The sequence below is a fragment of the Pelodiscus sinensis genome, chromosome 7 (assembly GCF_049634645.1).
Source record: "Pelodiscus sinensis isolate JC-2024 chromosome 7, ASM4963464v1, whole genome shotgun sequence".
Taxonomy (NCBI): Eukaryota; Metazoa; Chordata; order Testudines; family Trionychidae; genus Pelodiscus; species Pelodiscus sinensis.
In genome coordinates, this window is record NC_134717.1 from 9,380,301 (window position 1) to 9,398,680 (window position 18,380).

General features: G+C 46.4%; 1 protein-coding gene across 8 annotated transcripts in view; it reads left to right on the forward strand.

The window, feature by feature from the left end:
- The first annotated feature begins 1,986 nt into the window (after nucleotides 1-1,986).
- The window catches only part of SEC22A (SEC22 homolog A, vesicle trafficking protein), a 39,324-nt gene continuing 22,930 nt past the window's right edge, over nucleotides 1,987-18,380 (forward strand). The window contains exons 1-5 of one of the 8 annotated variants that reach the window (XM_075933127.1): nucleotides 2,034-2,234; nucleotides 2,880-2,988; nucleotides 11,405-11,607; nucleotides 13,081-13,155; nucleotides 17,007-17,170. In XM_075933127.1, the coding sequence (XP_075789242.1) occupies nucleotides 11,426-11,607; nucleotides 13,081-13,155; nucleotides 17,007-17,170 (421 nt within the window). In that variant the 5' untranslated portion in view covers nucleotides 2,034-2,234; nucleotides 2,880-2,988; nucleotides 11,405-11,425. Of the gene's footprint in view, nucleotides 2,235-2,879; nucleotides 2,989-11,404; nucleotides 11,608-13,080; nucleotides 13,156-17,006; nucleotides 17,171-18,380 lie in introns of all 8 variants that reach the window. The other 7 variants (XM_075933128.1, XM_075933125.1, XM_075933124.1 and 4 more) reach the window with 7 other exon arrangements.

The following is an 18,380-nucleotide window of genomic DNA, read 5'->3' on the forward strand; positions in this document are numbered from 1 at the left end:
GTACATCCCAATTTTTACGGGACTGTCCTGAATTTAAATACTATGTCCCAGTGCCCCATCAAATAGTGAAATGTCCTGGAAAGCCCTGTTGGACATTTCACTACTTGATGAGGACACTGGCATGGTGCAGCAGCCTCCTCCCCCTCCAAAGGGTGTATAGGGCAGCCAGGACACCTTCCCCGCTCTATTCCTCCCCCGACAGGAATGCCTCTACCACACAGGGGTCTGGCCCAGTGGCACCACCTCCTTCTCCTCTGGGCTGCCTTGGAGCCCCAGCAGGAGCTGCGTGGAGTCCAGCTGGGGCGCTATGGGGCCGGGTGCACTTGGGCTCGGCAGGTGCCAGAACTGGAGATGGGGCTTCCTGGGGTGCTATTTTCAGTATCGCAGTCCACGTATCCGTGGGCAGCCCCAGCTCAAGTCAAGTGGCAGCCGCACGAGGTGCATTCCAGCCGGGGCAGCCTCACTGGAACGTCCCTTGACTCTAGTAGGAGCTGGGCAGCCTGTGGGGACCCAAACTGCAGGACTAAAAATAGTAACATAGTCCCAGCAAGCAGTCCCACCCCAGAAGCAGCTGGGACCAGGGCTTCTGGGGCCAGACTGCAGGATCCAGCCCCACAAACTGCTTTCTGGAAGGCAGAAGGTGAGGAACGGGGCAGAGGGAGAACTTAGGGGAAGGGGGATGAGGAGAGGAAGGGGCTTGTGCTGAGGGGAGAGTAGGGGGCCAAGGCAGGAGAAGAAAGGGCAAGGCACTAAGGGGCAGGATGGAGGAGACACAAATGCCAGGGGGCCAAGAGGAGACAATGAGGAAAAGGCAGGAGGGGATAGAGGAGGGAAAGTGTCAGTGGGGATGGGAGAAGGGAGGGGTCAGGATGATGCCAGGAAAGGAAAGGGAGGAACAATGGGGGCAAGAGGGAGGAAGAGGAGTGGGGAGGAATGGGTGCCCGGAGACGAGGCATTGAAAGAAGGGGTGGGTATGAGGAAGCCAGGAGATGGAGCCAGGCATGTGTGAGGGCACAGAGGAACATGAGGGGAACTGGAGAAGAGGATAGTGAGGGGGTGGGCACCAGAGAGAAAGAGGGCAAGGAAGGCAGGGGCAGTGAGGGAAGGAGAGGGCACCAAGAAGGTGCAGGTGCCCGGGGAATGTGGGGATGAAGCAGAAGGGCAGATACGTGGAGGGGAGGGATGGGCACCAGAGGACTGAGCAGGTGGGTAGAAGGAGGTCTTAGGAGAGGGGATGGGGAGGGGTAGCTAGAGATGATCAGAGTGGGGTTAGAAGAGGAGTGGACACAGGGGGAAGAGAAGAGCTCGTGCATGGGAAGCGGGCAGTTTCCAGGAGGCCTGAGGGGAGTGAGAAGGGGTGGAGCCAGGACAACAGAGGAAGGTGAGGGGTGCGGGGCAGCAGGCACCAGGGGAGCAGTTGGAGCGAGGGACGGGTAGGAGACATGGCAGCAGAGGGAAAAGGGAGAGGTTCATAAGATATGTGTTAGTAACTTGGGTCCCACAGTGGCACACATCTGAACAAGTGCACATGAACTGGTGCACAAGATAAAATTCACTCCGCTCATGGGAAGAACATCTCAGAGGGAACACTCCCCCCCCCCCCCCAGTAAATGCAATTGCAGGATGGGAGGGGAGGGGGAGTCCTGTGGGGGCAAAGCTCATCCCTATTGGCAGAGTTCTTAGAGCGGTCACATGACAACCTTTACTTCTGGACACGTGTCCTGCTTGACCTCCAAGGGTGGAACGTCCTGTGGCAGGGGGCGTGGCTAAGGGGCCGGGGGCGTGGCTAACGTGTCCCTAACTTTGGTTCAGGAAATAGGGTCACTCCAACCACAGCGAAAGAAAAATGGCGGGGCCGCCGCCCCTGCCTCAGCCCTACACAGCAATGGCGGCCCAGCCCCCTTCTCTCCCCAGGGTCATGGCGGCCTCACCTAGCCACCCCCCCCTCCCCATCACCACAAAGCAACGGCCTCTCCACCTCTCCTCCCCCCCGCAGAGCGCCGTCCGGATGACTGCGCAGCGTCACGTGATCTCCCCTTGCCAAGCAGTTGGTGGCGGGCCACGTAGATGGTTCCCAGCATGCCTTGCGGCAAGGGGACGTGAGCCCTGCGGCCGATGCCGCGGCGCCGGTGAGGCAGGTAGTTCGACCCGCCCTGCTAGGCCTCCCTGAGCAGTTGCCTAGCAACGGACCCAGGCCCGCCTGGCCCCCCCCGGCCGGCCCGCAGGCGGCTCAGGTGCGGACGGGGGCCGGGAGCGGCGGCCTCCGAGGGCAGGGGTGGGGCCCGGCGCAGGTGGAGGGAGCGGGGGCTTCCCCCGGGGGCAGGCGGGAGGCTGGGGCAGAGCTCGCCGCAGGCCCTCCCCGGGGGCGCGTCGGGGGCAGCCGTAGTGGCAGAGCCGGGGCTGTAGGTTAAGCGGCAGGGGCCGGCGCAGCGCCAGCCTCGTGCGACCCACCTCAGGCGAGGGCGGCGCTGGCCAGAGCAGCCCTTGTCCCCCTCCCCTCCAGCAACTCCCCCTGGCCCTTGGGTCACTTTGCTTAAGTGTCGTCCCGCAGAGCCCCTGCCCGCCGCCGGCCGCGCCAGGATGTTAAGGGTCATCACGGTGACCGTTTTAAACAACTGTTTCCATCCCTATTCAGCATGGGGATGGGTCCCTCTCCCAGTGCCCAGGCACCAGAGTGTGGGGTGGAGGGGAGGGGAGGGCTGTTGCAGTGGAGGCGTTATTCCACATGTCCACTTGCCTTTCAGAGAGAGGGAGGCATGAACCCGCCTAGGGCCTCTTTCCCATAGTTTAAGCATAAGGTAGGCGCCTTGGCAAATGCTGCTCTCCAGAACAGCTATGACTTCTGTTTTCTCCCCACTTCTTACCTGGGCACGACACAGGTGTGTGTTGGATAGCTCCTGTAGCCAGTGTGTCTTAAATGAAGCTATTGAGGAGGACACAGTGCCCCTCTCCCATGAGTTACCCATAACACCTCAAGATCAGGTTAAGGTAATGTACTTTACCTGGTACTAGTTTACTATGGAAACTAGTACTGAACTTGGTTGCCTGCTTATTAAACATAATTTTGCAAGTGAAGCTCATTAGAACACAGTTACAGGATTTTCGAGGGCTATTAATAGACTTCTGCATCAACACCAAGGTTTTGGTGCAAACCTTCGAAGCATAAGTGCTCTGAGCCCTTGTAACCATAGAGATTTTGTCCCCATTCCTATGGTACTGGTGCAATCAGTTAAAATGCTCACTGAAGGTTCCTTGGTACAAACAGGATGAAGTTGGCGACAGGGTATTCTAAGTGGGGGTTCCTTAATTTTGGTGTGCATTTTTAGTCTGCCAGACGTTAGATAATTGTTAACCACTTGGGAATTCTACAAAACCCGTATCTTTTTCTCTGGTGTCCGAGAAGGGGCATATGGGCTGAGAGCGAGGGTTTAGGTTTATTTTATTGTCCTGGTTGTATTTGATGGTGTCAAGGTGGAAGGGGTAGCCCTTTATTTGTTGTATTTGTTGTGTAATGTATTTTAATTAATAAAATGGGCATCCAAAGTGGTACAATATAAAGCTTTTACGTAGCTAAGAAAATAAACTAGGACTGAAACTTATGAAACAGTTAAAGTTAATACACGTAACATGACACAAGCCCAGAAAAAGCAGGAAAATGAGAAATTAAATCACCTTACGGTACATCATAAGTGCACACCTTAATGTTATCATAAGTACTGTACTTAAATCTGTCTTCTGAATCAGCCCTTCAACATGCAATATGCATATCGCAAAGCCACACTGTTATTTGTGAATGTTTAATGTAATCAGTTTGTGTGTGGGGAAGGGGTAATTTGGAAAATGAGGTGCTGGAAGTCTAGCATCTGTTGGAGAGTAGAGACTACCCATTGCATCAAATCTACTTCACAAAAATTATCAAAAAATTAATTGTAAGATAGGCAATGTGGAGTATTTTTAAAAGTGGTGCTGCCACAAAGAATACTTGTCAACAGGGCAATTTAAAAAAATTGTATTAAGAATTATGCAAAGGAATCAAACAAAAATGCCTAGAAAATAGTCTATAAACTAATACTGTCACATTTCAAATTGAAATGCTATCTTTATAGAGAGGAAAAAAACAGGAATATGTACTGAACATACGTCTAAAGATGGAGTTGTAGCCATGTGCTTCCATATACACAATACACAATTACCAGTTACCTCTTCTCAATAAGAAGGATCTGGGATTAGGTCATGGACACTGCAATTGCACATTCCCACTTCCCAGGGTCCCGCAATGCAAACAGCAGCTTTAAAATGAGAATAGTGGAGTACTGTCCTTTTCACAAATTTGTGAAAGGTGAGAGAGTGTCTTGTATGGTTTAAAAAAGGAGAGGTTCCTTGAACTTAGAATAGTCTAAAGTAGAGAGTATTAGGGGAAAAATTACTAGATATTCAAGGAATTAGTTGCAAATTAATTGCTAAACTTTTGGATAGATAGATAGAAATGACACTTAAAGATAATGTTACTTTATACAAATATTTCTTGCTCACATTTTCCTATGTGTACATCAGCATTCCCTGTAAGATGAGTGCTTAGGTGGCCATCCTGGTGAGACTCAAGTGTCTCCCAGTTGATTAGCAGAGAGCCAACAGCCAGCAGCATGTATTTCTACTGGTGGTGCATACCTGCACATGCCTCAATGCACATAACAAAATCTATTCTGCACATAGAGGGGAAAACTTAGAGGGAAGATTGGTGCACATATGTACATGTGCAAAAAAACCTGCTTGCAATGGAGACTTTTTTTTTTTGTTGGCTGAGTAAAATGTCCCTTGGTTTTTAATTCTCATCATGCTGTTATAGAAAGAGTTAGTAGATTTTTATTTAGTGGTAAATGTTTATGATAGTTTTACAAGACTGAATTACATGCAGTAAAAATGTGTGTTCATTAACTTTTCTACATTCATATGTGATTTTCTTTTAAGTTAAATGACAACTTTTTAGGCAGTCTTCTGACACTGTTCCTGGGGGATTGAAAATAAATATATTCATTGGATGGCTTGATAAGAAACATTTCAACATTGATATTAAAAAAGAATGTTTAAACAAAGTTTTGTTGTACCTCATACCTTGTGAAATTTTTACTGGCAAGTTTCAGGGAGCTTTATCCTGTAAAAGAAGGACTAATTTGTCTTGATATAAATAAGGTTTCAAATTAAATTAAAGCTTTTTATCTAGGATTTATAAGAATATTTGATTTACAAATAAAATATATATAAAAATCTCCTTTAGATTTATAATGGGATGGGGAAGAGTGTTCCCTTTAATTTTTTCCATCCACATGTGGAATAAGTTTTGTTATGACATGTGGATGTGCACCACCAGTAGAAACAAATGTGCCTGCTGTGGGCACTCTGCTAATCAGCTCAATGGTATTTGAATTTCTCCTGGGTGGCTGCATAAGTGCTTAGCTTACAGAGAACACAGGGAACCTTTTTGCTATCAGGTGCCACTGCCCCACCGAAAAAATATATTGTAGGCCATACACAGCTCGGCTAGGGGTGCAAAGGCTTGGGGCCTCTCTCAGCAGCGGGGTGAGCTAGCACTCATGGCTCCAGCCATGCAAGTGGGTGTGGAGTCTCAGGGTGGGGTCAGAAATGAGGGGAGAGGGCTCCTGGCTGGGTCAGGGAGTTGGTGTGTGGCAGTAGGTAAGGAGTCTGAGGTGGGGTTGAGGATGAGGGATTTGGAGTGCAGGAGTGGGCTCAGGGCTGGGGCAAAGAGTTGGGGGTGCAACTGCAGGATCTGGGAGGGAATTGGATTGCAGGTATGTGCTCTAGCCGGATGACGTTTACCTGAGGTAGCTCATAGTGGAGCTCAAGCAGACTCTGCCTGCCTGTCTGCACTGGCTCTGCACTACTCCAGGAACATCATGTATGGCCCTTGGTGGAGGAGCCAAATAGCTCTGTGTAGCGTGAATTGCCTGTACTTGCAGGCATTGTTCCCAGCCCTAGGAACTGCAGACCCGGTGCTGGGAGTAGGGACAATACGCAGAGCTTCCCTGATCTCCCTGGATGTAGGAACATGCCAGGGCTTCTGGCCTGCAGCGCAGAGATTTGCTGCAGGTGGGATGAAATTAAGTGGTGGGCTGGAGTTGGCCTAGAAGTTGGTGGTTCCCACCTGTGATCTAGAAGAAGGATTTTATCCATTCTCAATTCTTTTGTCTCTATTATTAATATTGTCTGCTTATATTCTTTGCCTGTAATTAGAGGAGTGAAACAACTATTGAATGGAAATTATATTTAATATTGATTATTGGGGAATGTGAGAGTTTTGGAGAGCGAAATATAGCATCATGTAATCTTACCTACTAGGGATATTAAAATATGTTTATTTTTGTAAATGTGTAAATTTCAGCAGTTACATGTTTACATGCAGGGGGGCAGATGGGAGCTGATGCTTAGGGGGATCTGGCTTTTAAGGAGGCAGCAGCTCGGGTGGGGGGCGGGAACGGAGGAAAGCGGCTTCACTGGAGCTGGCACATGTGGGCCACACGCACTGGCTCCCAGTCCCCCCTCCCTCTGCTGCCTGTAACTGTGAAGCTTAACCAATGAGCCCAGGCTTATCAGTTAAACTTGTATACAGGTACATTTTAACATCCCTACTATTTACGTGATATTTTCACACTCCTCCTTTTTCTCCATAAGAGATTAGAGATAAACAAAATATTTATTAAAGTTAATCACAGAAATCAGAAGGCTTTGTTATTAGCTTTGTTACTATAAATTATTTTTCCATCTTTCTGCCAACATAGGACTGTTTTTTGTAATATAATATTCAGCTTAGTTTTAAATGAGGGTATGTCTACACTACCCCGCTAGTTCGAACTAGCGGGGTAATGTATGCATACCGCACTTGCTAATGAAGCCCGGGATTTGAATTTCCCGGGCTTCATTAGCATAAGCGGGGAGCCGCCATTTTTAAATCCCCGCTGCTTCGAACCCCGTGTAGCGCGGCTACACGGGGCTCGAACTAGGTAGTTCGGACTAGGGTGCCTATTCCGAACTACCGGTACACCTCGTTTCACGAGGAGTACCGGTAGTTCGGAATAGGACCCTAGTCCGAACTACCTAGTTCGAGCCCCGTGTAGCCGCGCTACACGGGGTTCGAAGCAGCGGGGATTTAAAAATGGCGGCTCCCCGCTTATGCTAATGAAGCCCGGGAAATTCAAATCCCGGGCTTCATTAGCAAGTGCGGTATGCATACATTACCCCGCTAGTTCGAACTAGCGGGGTAGTGTAGACATACCCTGATTGAAGTGATGGAGCTTTGTCCTCTTCACTTGATAAACTTGCATAGTCAAATAGAAATGTCTTTTAAATGTTCTCGTACTTAAGTTTGACTCATTACACTGTTAACATACCCTTGAATCACCCTAAACAAATCTCCCTTCTCGGTGTTTAAACCCTTTAAATAATTATAGGCCGTTGGAGACAGATTCAGACAGTAAATAAGACATAAATTTATAATGGTGAGAGTAATTAATCATTGAAATAATTTTCCAGGAGTTTTGGAAGATTGTTGGTTATTGATAAACAAGATTGATTGTTTTTCTGAAAGAGCTGCCCAAGAACTTATTTTGGGGCGGTTCTTATGGTAGCTCAGACAAATAAACAAGTAATTTTACTTTGAGAACTACATAACACTTGTTTTGATAAACTTTTGAATGTTTTTGTAGATCTACTGACACTTTTAAGGGTTTGGACATTTAAATATCTATCCATCTTTTAATTCTTGACAAAGGGAGCATGGGGGTATGTTTAAAAATATTTGCTGTGATTTGCCACTCTTTGTGTCGCAACTATTTTAATAAACTCCTTTTGTTATATTGTTTTTACATATAGACTAAGAACACCAAAAATATATAATTGTTGGAGAAATTTGAGAGCAGCATAACATCAGGGCAAAAATTAAAGTTTTAATTTGAATAGGATTCACTTGAACTTGGATATTTTTTATACTTCTCCATCCCTGCCTCAGAGGTTAAGGTTGACTATATCTTATAATGATTATATTGTACTTTTATGATAGTTTTTTATGGTGTTCACATACTTTACAAACATTTATTTTAAAATTCTTAATACCCATGTAAGATGGATGTTGCTATATGCATTTTACAAATCAGAAACTGAGACCCAGATAAAGGAGGGAGGGTTTCCTGGATGGTGAGTCAGGAGACGTAGATTCTTTGCTTGGCCACATTTCCTATGTTACTTTGTAGTCATGTGCCAATTCAGAGATTACCAAAAATATATAGGATCATGAGCATGTGTGGGTAAGTTTTACTCATAAAAGCTCATGAGCCTATATATTTTTGGTAATCTCTAAATTGCCACAGAGCTATTTATTGTTTTTAAGGTAACAGCTTTACTGTTTTGTACATACAAAACAGATACCCCTCTAAGACAATGTTACTTCGGTTAAATTACCTTGGTCTCCATTCACAAGGTACCTGTTAGGTACAAGTGCCTAATTTTGAGCATATCAGTACTCATACTGAATTAATTAGCACTACTCACACGCATTAAGTTAGATACTTGTTGAAATTTTTCCTCTGTCAGGGCCTTATTCTTGCTGTATCTCAGTTCCCCCTCTGTTAAATAGGACTAATAATACTTCTTTGTCTTGCCTATGTAATCTATAAACTCTTCAGGCAAGACTTTCTCTTGATTAGCGGGACAAGATTATGTTGTATGTTTTAGCACCCAGCACTATGAAATATTGATCTTGTTGTCTATAGGAACTACTGTAAAATAAATAATAAAAAATAGCAGAGCTTCAGTATTAGTGCCTCTAGGTTAGGGTGGGCAATGATTTTTGATGAGGGGGGGGGTACTCTAAGAATTTGGAAAGTGATTGAGGGCTGTACTCTTCCATGATATTAATGGAGGAGGTTGGGTGCAGAAGTGAGCTTAGGGTAAGGGAGGGAATTTGGGTGAAGGAGGCAGTTATGACCTGGGGTACTAGACTGGAGTGCAGGGGGTTAAATTGTGATTAGGGAATTGGGTACAAGAGGGGATGCAGAGGTTTGGGTCATGAGCTGTGGCAGAGGGGACCGTGATGTGGGCAGAGGATTGGGGTGTCAGATCTGGGAAGGGGTATGGGTGTAGGAGGGGGGCAAAGGATTTGAGTATGTGGAGTAAGGCGGCAGGAGTGGGGGGCAGAGGTTTAGGGAAGTGAGGGGTTGGGGTGTCAGAGGCAGGGTCTGGTCAGGAAACATACCAGCCAGCAGCCCATTCCTGAATCAACCTCCCTTCCTGCCCTTGCACAGGCTACAGCCATGTGCTCTGTGAATAACTACGAGCCCTTTGTGGCTGCCTGTTGTTGAAACAGGCAGCTCCTATTGGCCAGTTTCTGGCCAGAACCTGGCCAGTGGGATTGTGCTGGGGCAGGAGCAGTTCCTAAAGCTTCCCTCCTCCCCTCCGGGCTCAGGTTTTAAATTGAAACTGTCCTGCAGCTGTGTTTCAGAGCGGTGTACGGATGGGGTGAAGCAAGTGGGGAGCCTGCCTGGAGCTCCCCACAGCATCTGTGGGCCAGATCCGGTGGCTTGGCAGTCCAGGTCCAGCCTGTGGGCCTTATGTTGCCCAGGCCTGCTCTAGGTCATGTGACAATATTAATATCTATATTAACAAGTCAAAAGACTGATTCTGCGACCTGCTTGTGACTAAGAAAACCTAGTAGGGCATAAGGATGTAAAAATGTGTTTAAGTAACCCTCTAACTGCTGAAAATTTCAGTGGTTACACGCAGGGCAGGGTAGTCGGGTCCATGGGAGATGTGCACGTAGGGTGCTGACTTTTAAGCCGGCTCCCTGTGCATACTGGCACCCACTTCCACCACCACCACTGAGCAGTGTGGAGGTGGGCAGTTGGCATCCTGCACATTCAAGATGCCTATTTGTAACAGTAATCACGAAGTGATGAGCCCAGGCTCATCGGTTAACCATGTGTATGGTTACATCTTCACATCCCTAGTAGGGACTAGGGTTGTTAATAAGTGGGTAATTGGGTACCAGAGAACTGCTGAAAATGTCAGCAGTTATATGATGACACACACCTGCAGCAGCTCCCTTGTATCAGAAGCATCAGCATGGGGCTGCAGCCGGCTCACTAGGAGCTGGCTTTTAAGCTGACTCCTGGTGCATATCTGTTCCCACCTGCAGACCCTAGGGATGTAAAAGACTAGTGATGAGATTAGTCGCTTCCTGCCCCTTGCTCCCTCCCCACCCCTTGCTGCCTATCTCTGTGGGGGGCAGAGGAGGTGGTGGCATAGTGGAAACGGTGTGAGCGGGGACTGAAGCAGTCTCCGCTTGTGCCACTTTTGCTGAAATTCTGCTTTTGAAATGTACAAAAGCCCCATTAGGGCTCTTGTACATTTCAAAAGTAGAAGCCCTGAGCTCCCTGCAGGTCTTCCTTTAGAAATGTACAAGAGCCCCGCCAGGCTCAGGCACTGTAGGGAGTTTGGGGCTAGAGGGGTCTCCTGCTGGTCCCACACTCCCTGCAGGGCTTTTTTTTTTTTTTTTTGAAATGTACAAGATCCCCACTGTTTCCTGCAGTGCCTCAGCCTTTGAAATGTACAGGAGCCCTAATGGCGCTCTTGTACATTTCAAAAGGAAGCCCAGTACTCCCTGTGGGGCTTCTGCTTTTGAACTGTAGGGCTCTTGCTACACTTCTAAGGCAGAGGTGCTCTTATAGACTAATCGAATAGTTGATTCAAATCCCATCAATTTAACTATTTGATTAGTTAGTCTAAATTTAACATCCCTAGCTGGCATTGCACCCAGGGAGCTGGTTGCTGCTGGGAGCTGACTTTTAAGCTGGCTCCCAGAGTGCACTGCCTGCTGCCCCGCACTGCTACCTCTGTTAGACTCAGCAGCTCATGGCCAGTTCCTGGTTGCACCAGCTCCCGCTTGCTGCCACTCTCCCAGGGGAGCCTGCAGCGGCGGTTAGCAGTTGGCTCCCTGAGAGCAGGGCAGGAACCTGCGTGTAACTCTTCACAGTAACTGATGAGGCCAGACTTATTAGTTAACTGTGTAAACGGTTACCCTATTACATCCCTTGGAGGACTACTTGTCAGGACTTCTGACGTGAGCATAAGTTTGAGACTAAGCCTATGTGACTTGCAGTGTTTTAAGGGTGAACCGGGCATATTATCCATCAGCACACACATGGACTTGCAATGTCAAATATGTTTTAATAGAAAACATTTAGATTTTGTAAGAATTTATACTTTTTTTCTCTGCCTTGATTGAGAGTTACTTCATGTACCCATCAGATAGTAATGGTTCTGGCTGCATACTCAGTTTTCGTTTGTTCATTTTAATTTTGTCTGATCTGCATTTCTGAATGTATTTGTTTTGTTTTAGGTTTTCATTAAATTTTTGGCAATGTCTATGATCTTATCTGCATCAGTGGTCCGTGTGAGAGATGGGCTCCCACTATCTGCCTCTACAGATTATGAGCAAAGCATGGGAGTGCAGCAATGTAGAAAATATTTCAAAACACTCTCAAAGAAGCTTGCTCAGCTTCCTGATAGATGTATGCTGAAAGCTGGCCAGTATAATATAAAGTAAGAGTTTCTCTCTCCTTTCTTATTGATCCTTTTAACATTCCTGAGTTGTATTTCTCATAATTAAAAAGTTAACAGTTGCAGTATAGAGGTAATGAATTAAATTAACTATCAACAATGTTTGTTGTATTTTAAAATTGAAAACCACATTTAAAGACATTTATATTCTTATGGAATATCTAGTTTGAAGTAACCTGCATTTTTATAAATATTTAAATTATTGATCTACTAGAGACTTGCAAGATTAAGTGTTTTTAAGACTTACTCGGTTATCCTATTGGTTTCAAGGTAGTTTATGACATTAAAATCTCCAAGAGCTTAGATCTGTGATTAGTTCTTGGCAGTAGTTCAAGAGAATACAGGGGTGGGAGTTTTTTTTTATTAAAATATAAAATGAAAATGAATATAAAATTACTTTAGTTTCAAATCATAAGTATATTTAAAAATGTGTTATAGAATCGAGGCCAGATGTTTACAGGTTTTACAGATGTAGGTGCTTAACTCATTGAAATCACTAGGAGTCAGTTGTTGAGATATTTTGAGAAATCTGTTCCTGAGAGCCTAACCTGCAGACTTAGTTCACCTAATATTACTATTGACTTCAGTGGGAGCATTGCATATGTGAGGAATGCAGGGTTTGTGCCGTTACCTGAATTTGTAACACCAGTAGCAAATGTTAATTTGGGTAGGAACCATGTTTTCCTACGTCTGTAAAGCAATTGGTGGCCCATTCCTCAGGGTGCAGCTCCCCGTCTGTGTGCAGTGTGGCGGGCCTGGGTGGAGTAGCCCTGCAGCCTGGTGGGCCCACCCTGGCCTGAGCAGCCTCAACTTGTGGCAGGCCTGGCATGACCCAAGCAGCATGTTTTGGTTTTGATTTTTATCAGCCTTAAAATTTGGCTCTAAATCATTTGATAACGTCCACACATATTGGTGTTATGTAGTTAATATAATAATGTAGAATGTTTTTTGGTTTTTTTGCATTGTAGTTTTGAAACAGGAGGATTATCATGAAATAGTTATGAGTATAATGTTCACTTTTCAAACACTTCTTTATATGTATTTTATTTTGGGGTTATTTGTTTGGTTATCACTCACCAGAAAGTATTTCTGTGGGAAGAGTGTTAGGGCGGGTCTACATTAGATAATTGTCAATGTCTGTACTACAGCCTTCTTCCCATCAATGTAAGAGCCCTAGTACGTTGATCTAATAACTCCTCCAAAAGAGGTGTAAAACTTATTTCACTGTACTTAGGATGACACTGCGTTCCTTTCATAAGCTGCTATGAGTTGTGAAATTAACAAGAAATGAACCCACTCCTCCAGAGAGCTGGGTGGCTGGACCCTGCGCCTGGCTGAGAGCTGGGACCGGAAGCTTGGGTGGCTTCAGACCCTCTTTCTTGCCAAGAGTTTGACAGCCTTGTCATTTTCACAGCTTGGTGAGCTGTGAAATTGACAAGACTGTCCATGTCCCAGTGGGCAGGTGCTGGACTGGAGGGCAGAAGAAGCTGGGGCAGCTGGACACCATTCTCCGGTTGTAAGAAACACCAGGTAACTCTCCTCCAGCTCTTGGCAGAAAGCTGCCTGGGGTGGACAGTAGATTATAGGGCATCCAGGCTTTCTGGCAGGAAGCTGCCAGTGACACTGATAACTACACAGGGTCAGTGGAAGTGCTTTGGTGAGGATGCACACCATTCAAGCACCATTATCCAAGGAGGATAATGTGGACATGCACCCCCCCCCCCCATCTGTGATTTTAAACATTATGCTTTGCTTCTTATTGTAGCTATTCTTTATTCACAAAAAGAACAATATTCACAAAACAAATATACACAGTGGTTGATATTTTTAACTTTGTGGCTTAGGTTTCACAGCTTGCATTTATCTTAAACTATAGTTAAGGTAGAGCAAATATCAATTCTGTATGCGTAAATGCAAATGAAAAAGTCAGCATTTCCTCTCAGAAGCTAATGATCATTGCTTTAACTAATTATGCAAAAATTAGCACTGTGGCCTTTGACTTGATTAATCAGCTTTAGTAGTAAGTCTTGATATATCTATGGCCAGGTGTACCCTGGAAGGTTAAGTCATACTTAGCTGCATTAGGTTGATTTTTCTAAACAACACTACCAATCCTGTTCCGTCAACTTTAAGAGTTGATAAAGTCGGTATCTGTACTCCTGCTTTCATGAGGAGTAACTAAATTCAGTCTTGCATGGTCAACTTCCCAGTAGTGCAGCCTCAGTACTATCAAAGTTGCCTTTCTTGATCTCAAGGAAGGGTCCCGCAGTGACCCACTGTGACTGTTCTGGCCACGATTTTGAACTCTATTGCTCTCCAGTTGAACAGAAAAAGTTCTGGGAAAATTTGAATTTCATTTCCTGTGCAGCCAGAGTGGTGAGCAGACCTCAAAGCAGGCAGCACAGCGGACCATGAGTTCAAGTTCCATGAGCTCCATAAGTTCCCATGATTGAAGACGAACACCAGCATGGAGCGTGCAGGAGATTCTGGACCTCATTGCTGTGTAGCAAGAGGAATCTGTTCACTCAGAACTATGAACCAACAAAAGAGACACAGATATCTATGCCAAGATTGCAAAGAGCATGAAGGAGAAAGGATGTCAGGAATGCCCAGGAGTGCGAAGTGAAAATGAAAGAGATGAGGCAGTCATACCGAAAGACAAAGGAGGCAAATGGACATCTGAAGCATTGCCACAAACACGCCGCTTCTATGAGCAGCTGCATGCGATCCTTGGGGGGACCAGAACAGCTTCTCTAGACAATCTGAGGATTCCCCCCAAGACGCTCAGGCAACAGTGTGCAGGAGAAGAATGATCAACAGGCAAGTGGGGTAACCAAGGTCATGGAGAGCCAAGAACTTTTTATAACCTTGGAGACAATCCCCTCTTCTTAGGAAATCTCATAGTTGAGCACTGATCCCGGGGAGGACACTTCTGGTGAGTTCACATTTTTTGTCTTGTTAAAAGTGGGTTAAGGCATTTGGGTGTGATCTGTGGCAACCAATGTGCCTACACAGTGGGGGGTCCCCAGAACAGCTTGTTAATGGGTCTGGCAACAAAGCAGGGATCCTTCCTGCACATCTCCATAGAGCTCTCATAGAGGAACCCTTTAATCCTTCTCACAAAGTTTCTGGGGAGGCTGCCTTATTCTGTCTTCCACAGTAGAACACCTTTCTACTCCAAGCTAGCAGTCAGTTGTCTGGCATCATTACAGCACAAAGCATTGCAGCATAGGGTCCAGGTTTCTGGCCACATTCAGTCAGCATATGCTCTGTATCACTCTGTGTGATTGGAGAATACTGATACCTCGCATGGCAACCTGGATGAATCAGGGGAAGCTATTGGCTGATGCCTCTGCTGTAAACCTCTGTTTGCTCATCCCTAATGAAGCATGGCTTGAGCCCCTGCACTGTCCTGCTGCAACATCCAGACTCCCTCCCCTCCCCACGCTCACCAACTTGACTGCTCCTGCAGGTAGGAAACGTTGCACTCTCCCAGACTCACTGCTGCCATGCTCGGGGACTCCCTGCTCCCTCCCTCCTGCTACTTCTGCAGGAAGGGAAAGTTGCACTGTCCTGGCAAACCATAGTTACCAGACAAATGTGCGCCTTATGAGCCCCGCCCTCCTCTGCCACCATGTTTCTACTCCCAGCCCTCTTCTCCCCGCTAGCCTGCTCCTGTAAGAAGGGAAAGTTGCGGTCTCCTGGTAAATGAAGGGTGCCAGGCACATGGCTGCTGCATGAATTCCTGCCCTGCTCTGTTGCCATGGCTGGAACCCCGTCCCCTTCCTCCCAGATGTCTGCTCCCATGGGAAGGGAAAGTTTCACTTTCTTGGCAAATGTGGGGGTGCTGGACATGTGGATGCCACGTGAGCCCCTGTCCTGCTCTTCCACCACGCCCAGACCCTCTGCTCCCCTCCTGCTTGCAGGCTTGTGCCCCAGTCTGTCTTTTCCTAAACTTTCACAAAAGTTCCCTTACACATGTGGAAGTTTTGCAGCCACTGCTGCTGATCCCATACCCACATAACAATGTGATCCCACCAGTCTAGTCTCTGCTTGTCTGACATCACCAGAATCAGCCACTGTGTCCAGAAGATCGAATGCTGGTGGCATTTGCAATTCGCTCAGCTCACATGCTTCTCAGAAGAGTATGTTCATGGCCTCCTGAGATTCTTCCTCATTCTAGCAGACTCTGGATACATTCTGGACATACTCCAGCATTAGGCGCACCAAGGCTAACATCATCACCATAATGCTTTGATGGACAACGGGATCCACAATAAATTCCATGCTCATGCTGCTATGGTGTCTGCGCGAATAACCAACGAGAAAAAAGGACACAAAAAGACTGTCATTCATCTGAAGTAGGGGGAGGGAGGAGATGGGCAGGAAATGAGTGTATCATGGGTTGCTGACAATCTGTACCCAGAAATAACCACTGAATAGTCCAGAATGCAAAGGGGTGCAGGCACTGTGTGATAGCTACCCACATGCATTGCTCTCAAAGTCGATGGTAGCCACCCTACAAAGGACACATGACTTTGAACTACACTGAATTCTTGCACACAGTGGGGACATGCACCTTCAACTTTACAAAATTGGGTGCTACTAAAGTCTATCTTATCTCTCAGTGTAGACATGGCCTATAATTTCTTTGACAGCTGATAAACTAAAAAGAAATTTTAAAGAACTAGACATCAAATGTAATCAAAGATTTTCGACCTCTATCATCAATAGTAAAACTGTAAAAAAAAAAAAAGATATATAATATTAGCTTGATTATTTTAAACTGTATATAACAGATACTTCAGCTAATTTTGAAATTTCTGTTTGGCGAGCCAATAATTGACTAATACAATTTAATGTCTAAATTAAGTATGAGTAGGTAGCGGGGGAGATTTTCCTGCCTCTGGTCATCTTCATTTCCATCCCTGGATACTAAGGAAACATCCTTACTATGGAAGAACGCAATACCCTTGCTTATAAAGATAATTCTGAAGAGCAGTTTTTTGCCTTTGGAATGTACCAGATGGCATGCTCTTCATTTATTCTAAATGTACTATTCCCAAGGGAGGGTACCCATGCGTTTTCCCCCCCTCTCAAGAATTTTAATTCAATAATCCTTTTTTCCACGTTAGTTGCAACACACTATATGCTTATATATGTATAACATCTTCTCATTCATTAATAGAACGTTGTTTCAAAGAAAGAAATTCTCTAAAAGTAATTTTTCCCCTAAAACAATCTCTGGCTTTTTTCAATAAATATTAGTCTCTTCATTACCCTATAGAAGTTTTTTGCCTCTCTGTTTATGCATATGAAACCTATCTGTTGATGCTGTAAATTACATGGGCTTAATATTAAAACAATTTTTTAAATTATAGTTTTATTAGTTCTCTGGGAGTGAGCTACATGATGCTGTGCACTGAAAATTACCCCAGTGTTCTGGCTTTCTGCTTCCTGGATGAGCTTCAGAAAGAGTTCATCACCACGTACAATATGATGAAGACAAATACTGCCATCCGGCCATACTGTTTCATAGAGTTTGGTAAGGATTTTACTGTTTGCTATAATGACTCTTTCCAGCCTAACTCAAATTCAGCTAACAGTTTTGAAAGAACGCATAACGCAACATGTACAAATCACAAAAATTCAGCCACAATTATGTTTAATTAGTTTTCATTTGATTTAGGGCCTACTCCAGCTCCTATTAAAGCCAGTAGAAAGTTTCCCTTTTCTTTTGGGGGGAGTTCAATCAGTTGGTTAGAGCCTGATCCAAAGTCCATTGGGGATCTTTCCATTAACTTCAATAAATTTTAGATCAGGTCTTGTGTGAACAAATGTGGATGAGTTTAACTTCTACCAATTAGTAATATTTTGAGGATGTTTGACATTATATCCATATCAAAATACAGTAAACTTCCGATAATCCGGCACCTTTAGGACCCAGGGGGTGCCAGATTATCAGATATGCCGGACTATCAGAAGAGGGGGCTATGAGGGGTCTGGAGTGGTGGGAGGGGTGCCACCCCAGACTCCTCATAGCCCCCCCCTTACGATAGTCCGGCTCTGCCCTAGGCGTCCCCGATTCAGCCGCTGCTGGTCAGTTTCAGCAGCAGCTGAATCGGGGATGCCTGCAATAGAGCAGCTGGGGTGCTGCCGGGTTGGTCCCGCAGCGCTGAGGGGCGGTGCTACGGCACCAACCCAGCAGCACTCCAGCTGCTCTTGGGGACGCCTGGGGCAGGGTTGGTCTTGTAGCGCCGCCCCTCGGTGCTGCGGAACCAACCCGGCAGGACCCCAGCTGCTCTGCCCCAGGGGTCCCCAAGTCAGCCGCTGCTGAAACAGATCAGCGACTGATTCCAGGAAGCCCCGGGTAGAGCAGCTCTGCCCCGGGCTTCCTGGAATCAGCCGCTGTTCTGTTTCAACAGCGGCTGAATCGGGGACCCCTGGGGTAGAGCAGCTGGGGTCCTGCCTGGTTGATCCCGCAGCGCCGTCCTTTGGCGCTGCGGGACCAACCCGGCAGCACTCCAGCTGCTCTGCCCCAGGCGTCCCCCAGAGCAGCTGGGGTGCTGCTGGGTTGGTCCCGCAGCCCCGAGGGGCAGTGCTACGAGACCAACCCGGCAGCACCCCCAGCTGCTCTGCTCCCGGCTTCCCCGATTCAGCTGCTGGTCAGTTTCAGCAGCAGCTGAATGGGGGAAGCCTGTCCGGCTGCCCCAGCACTTCCGGGTTCCTGATGGTGCCGGACCATCAGGAGTCCC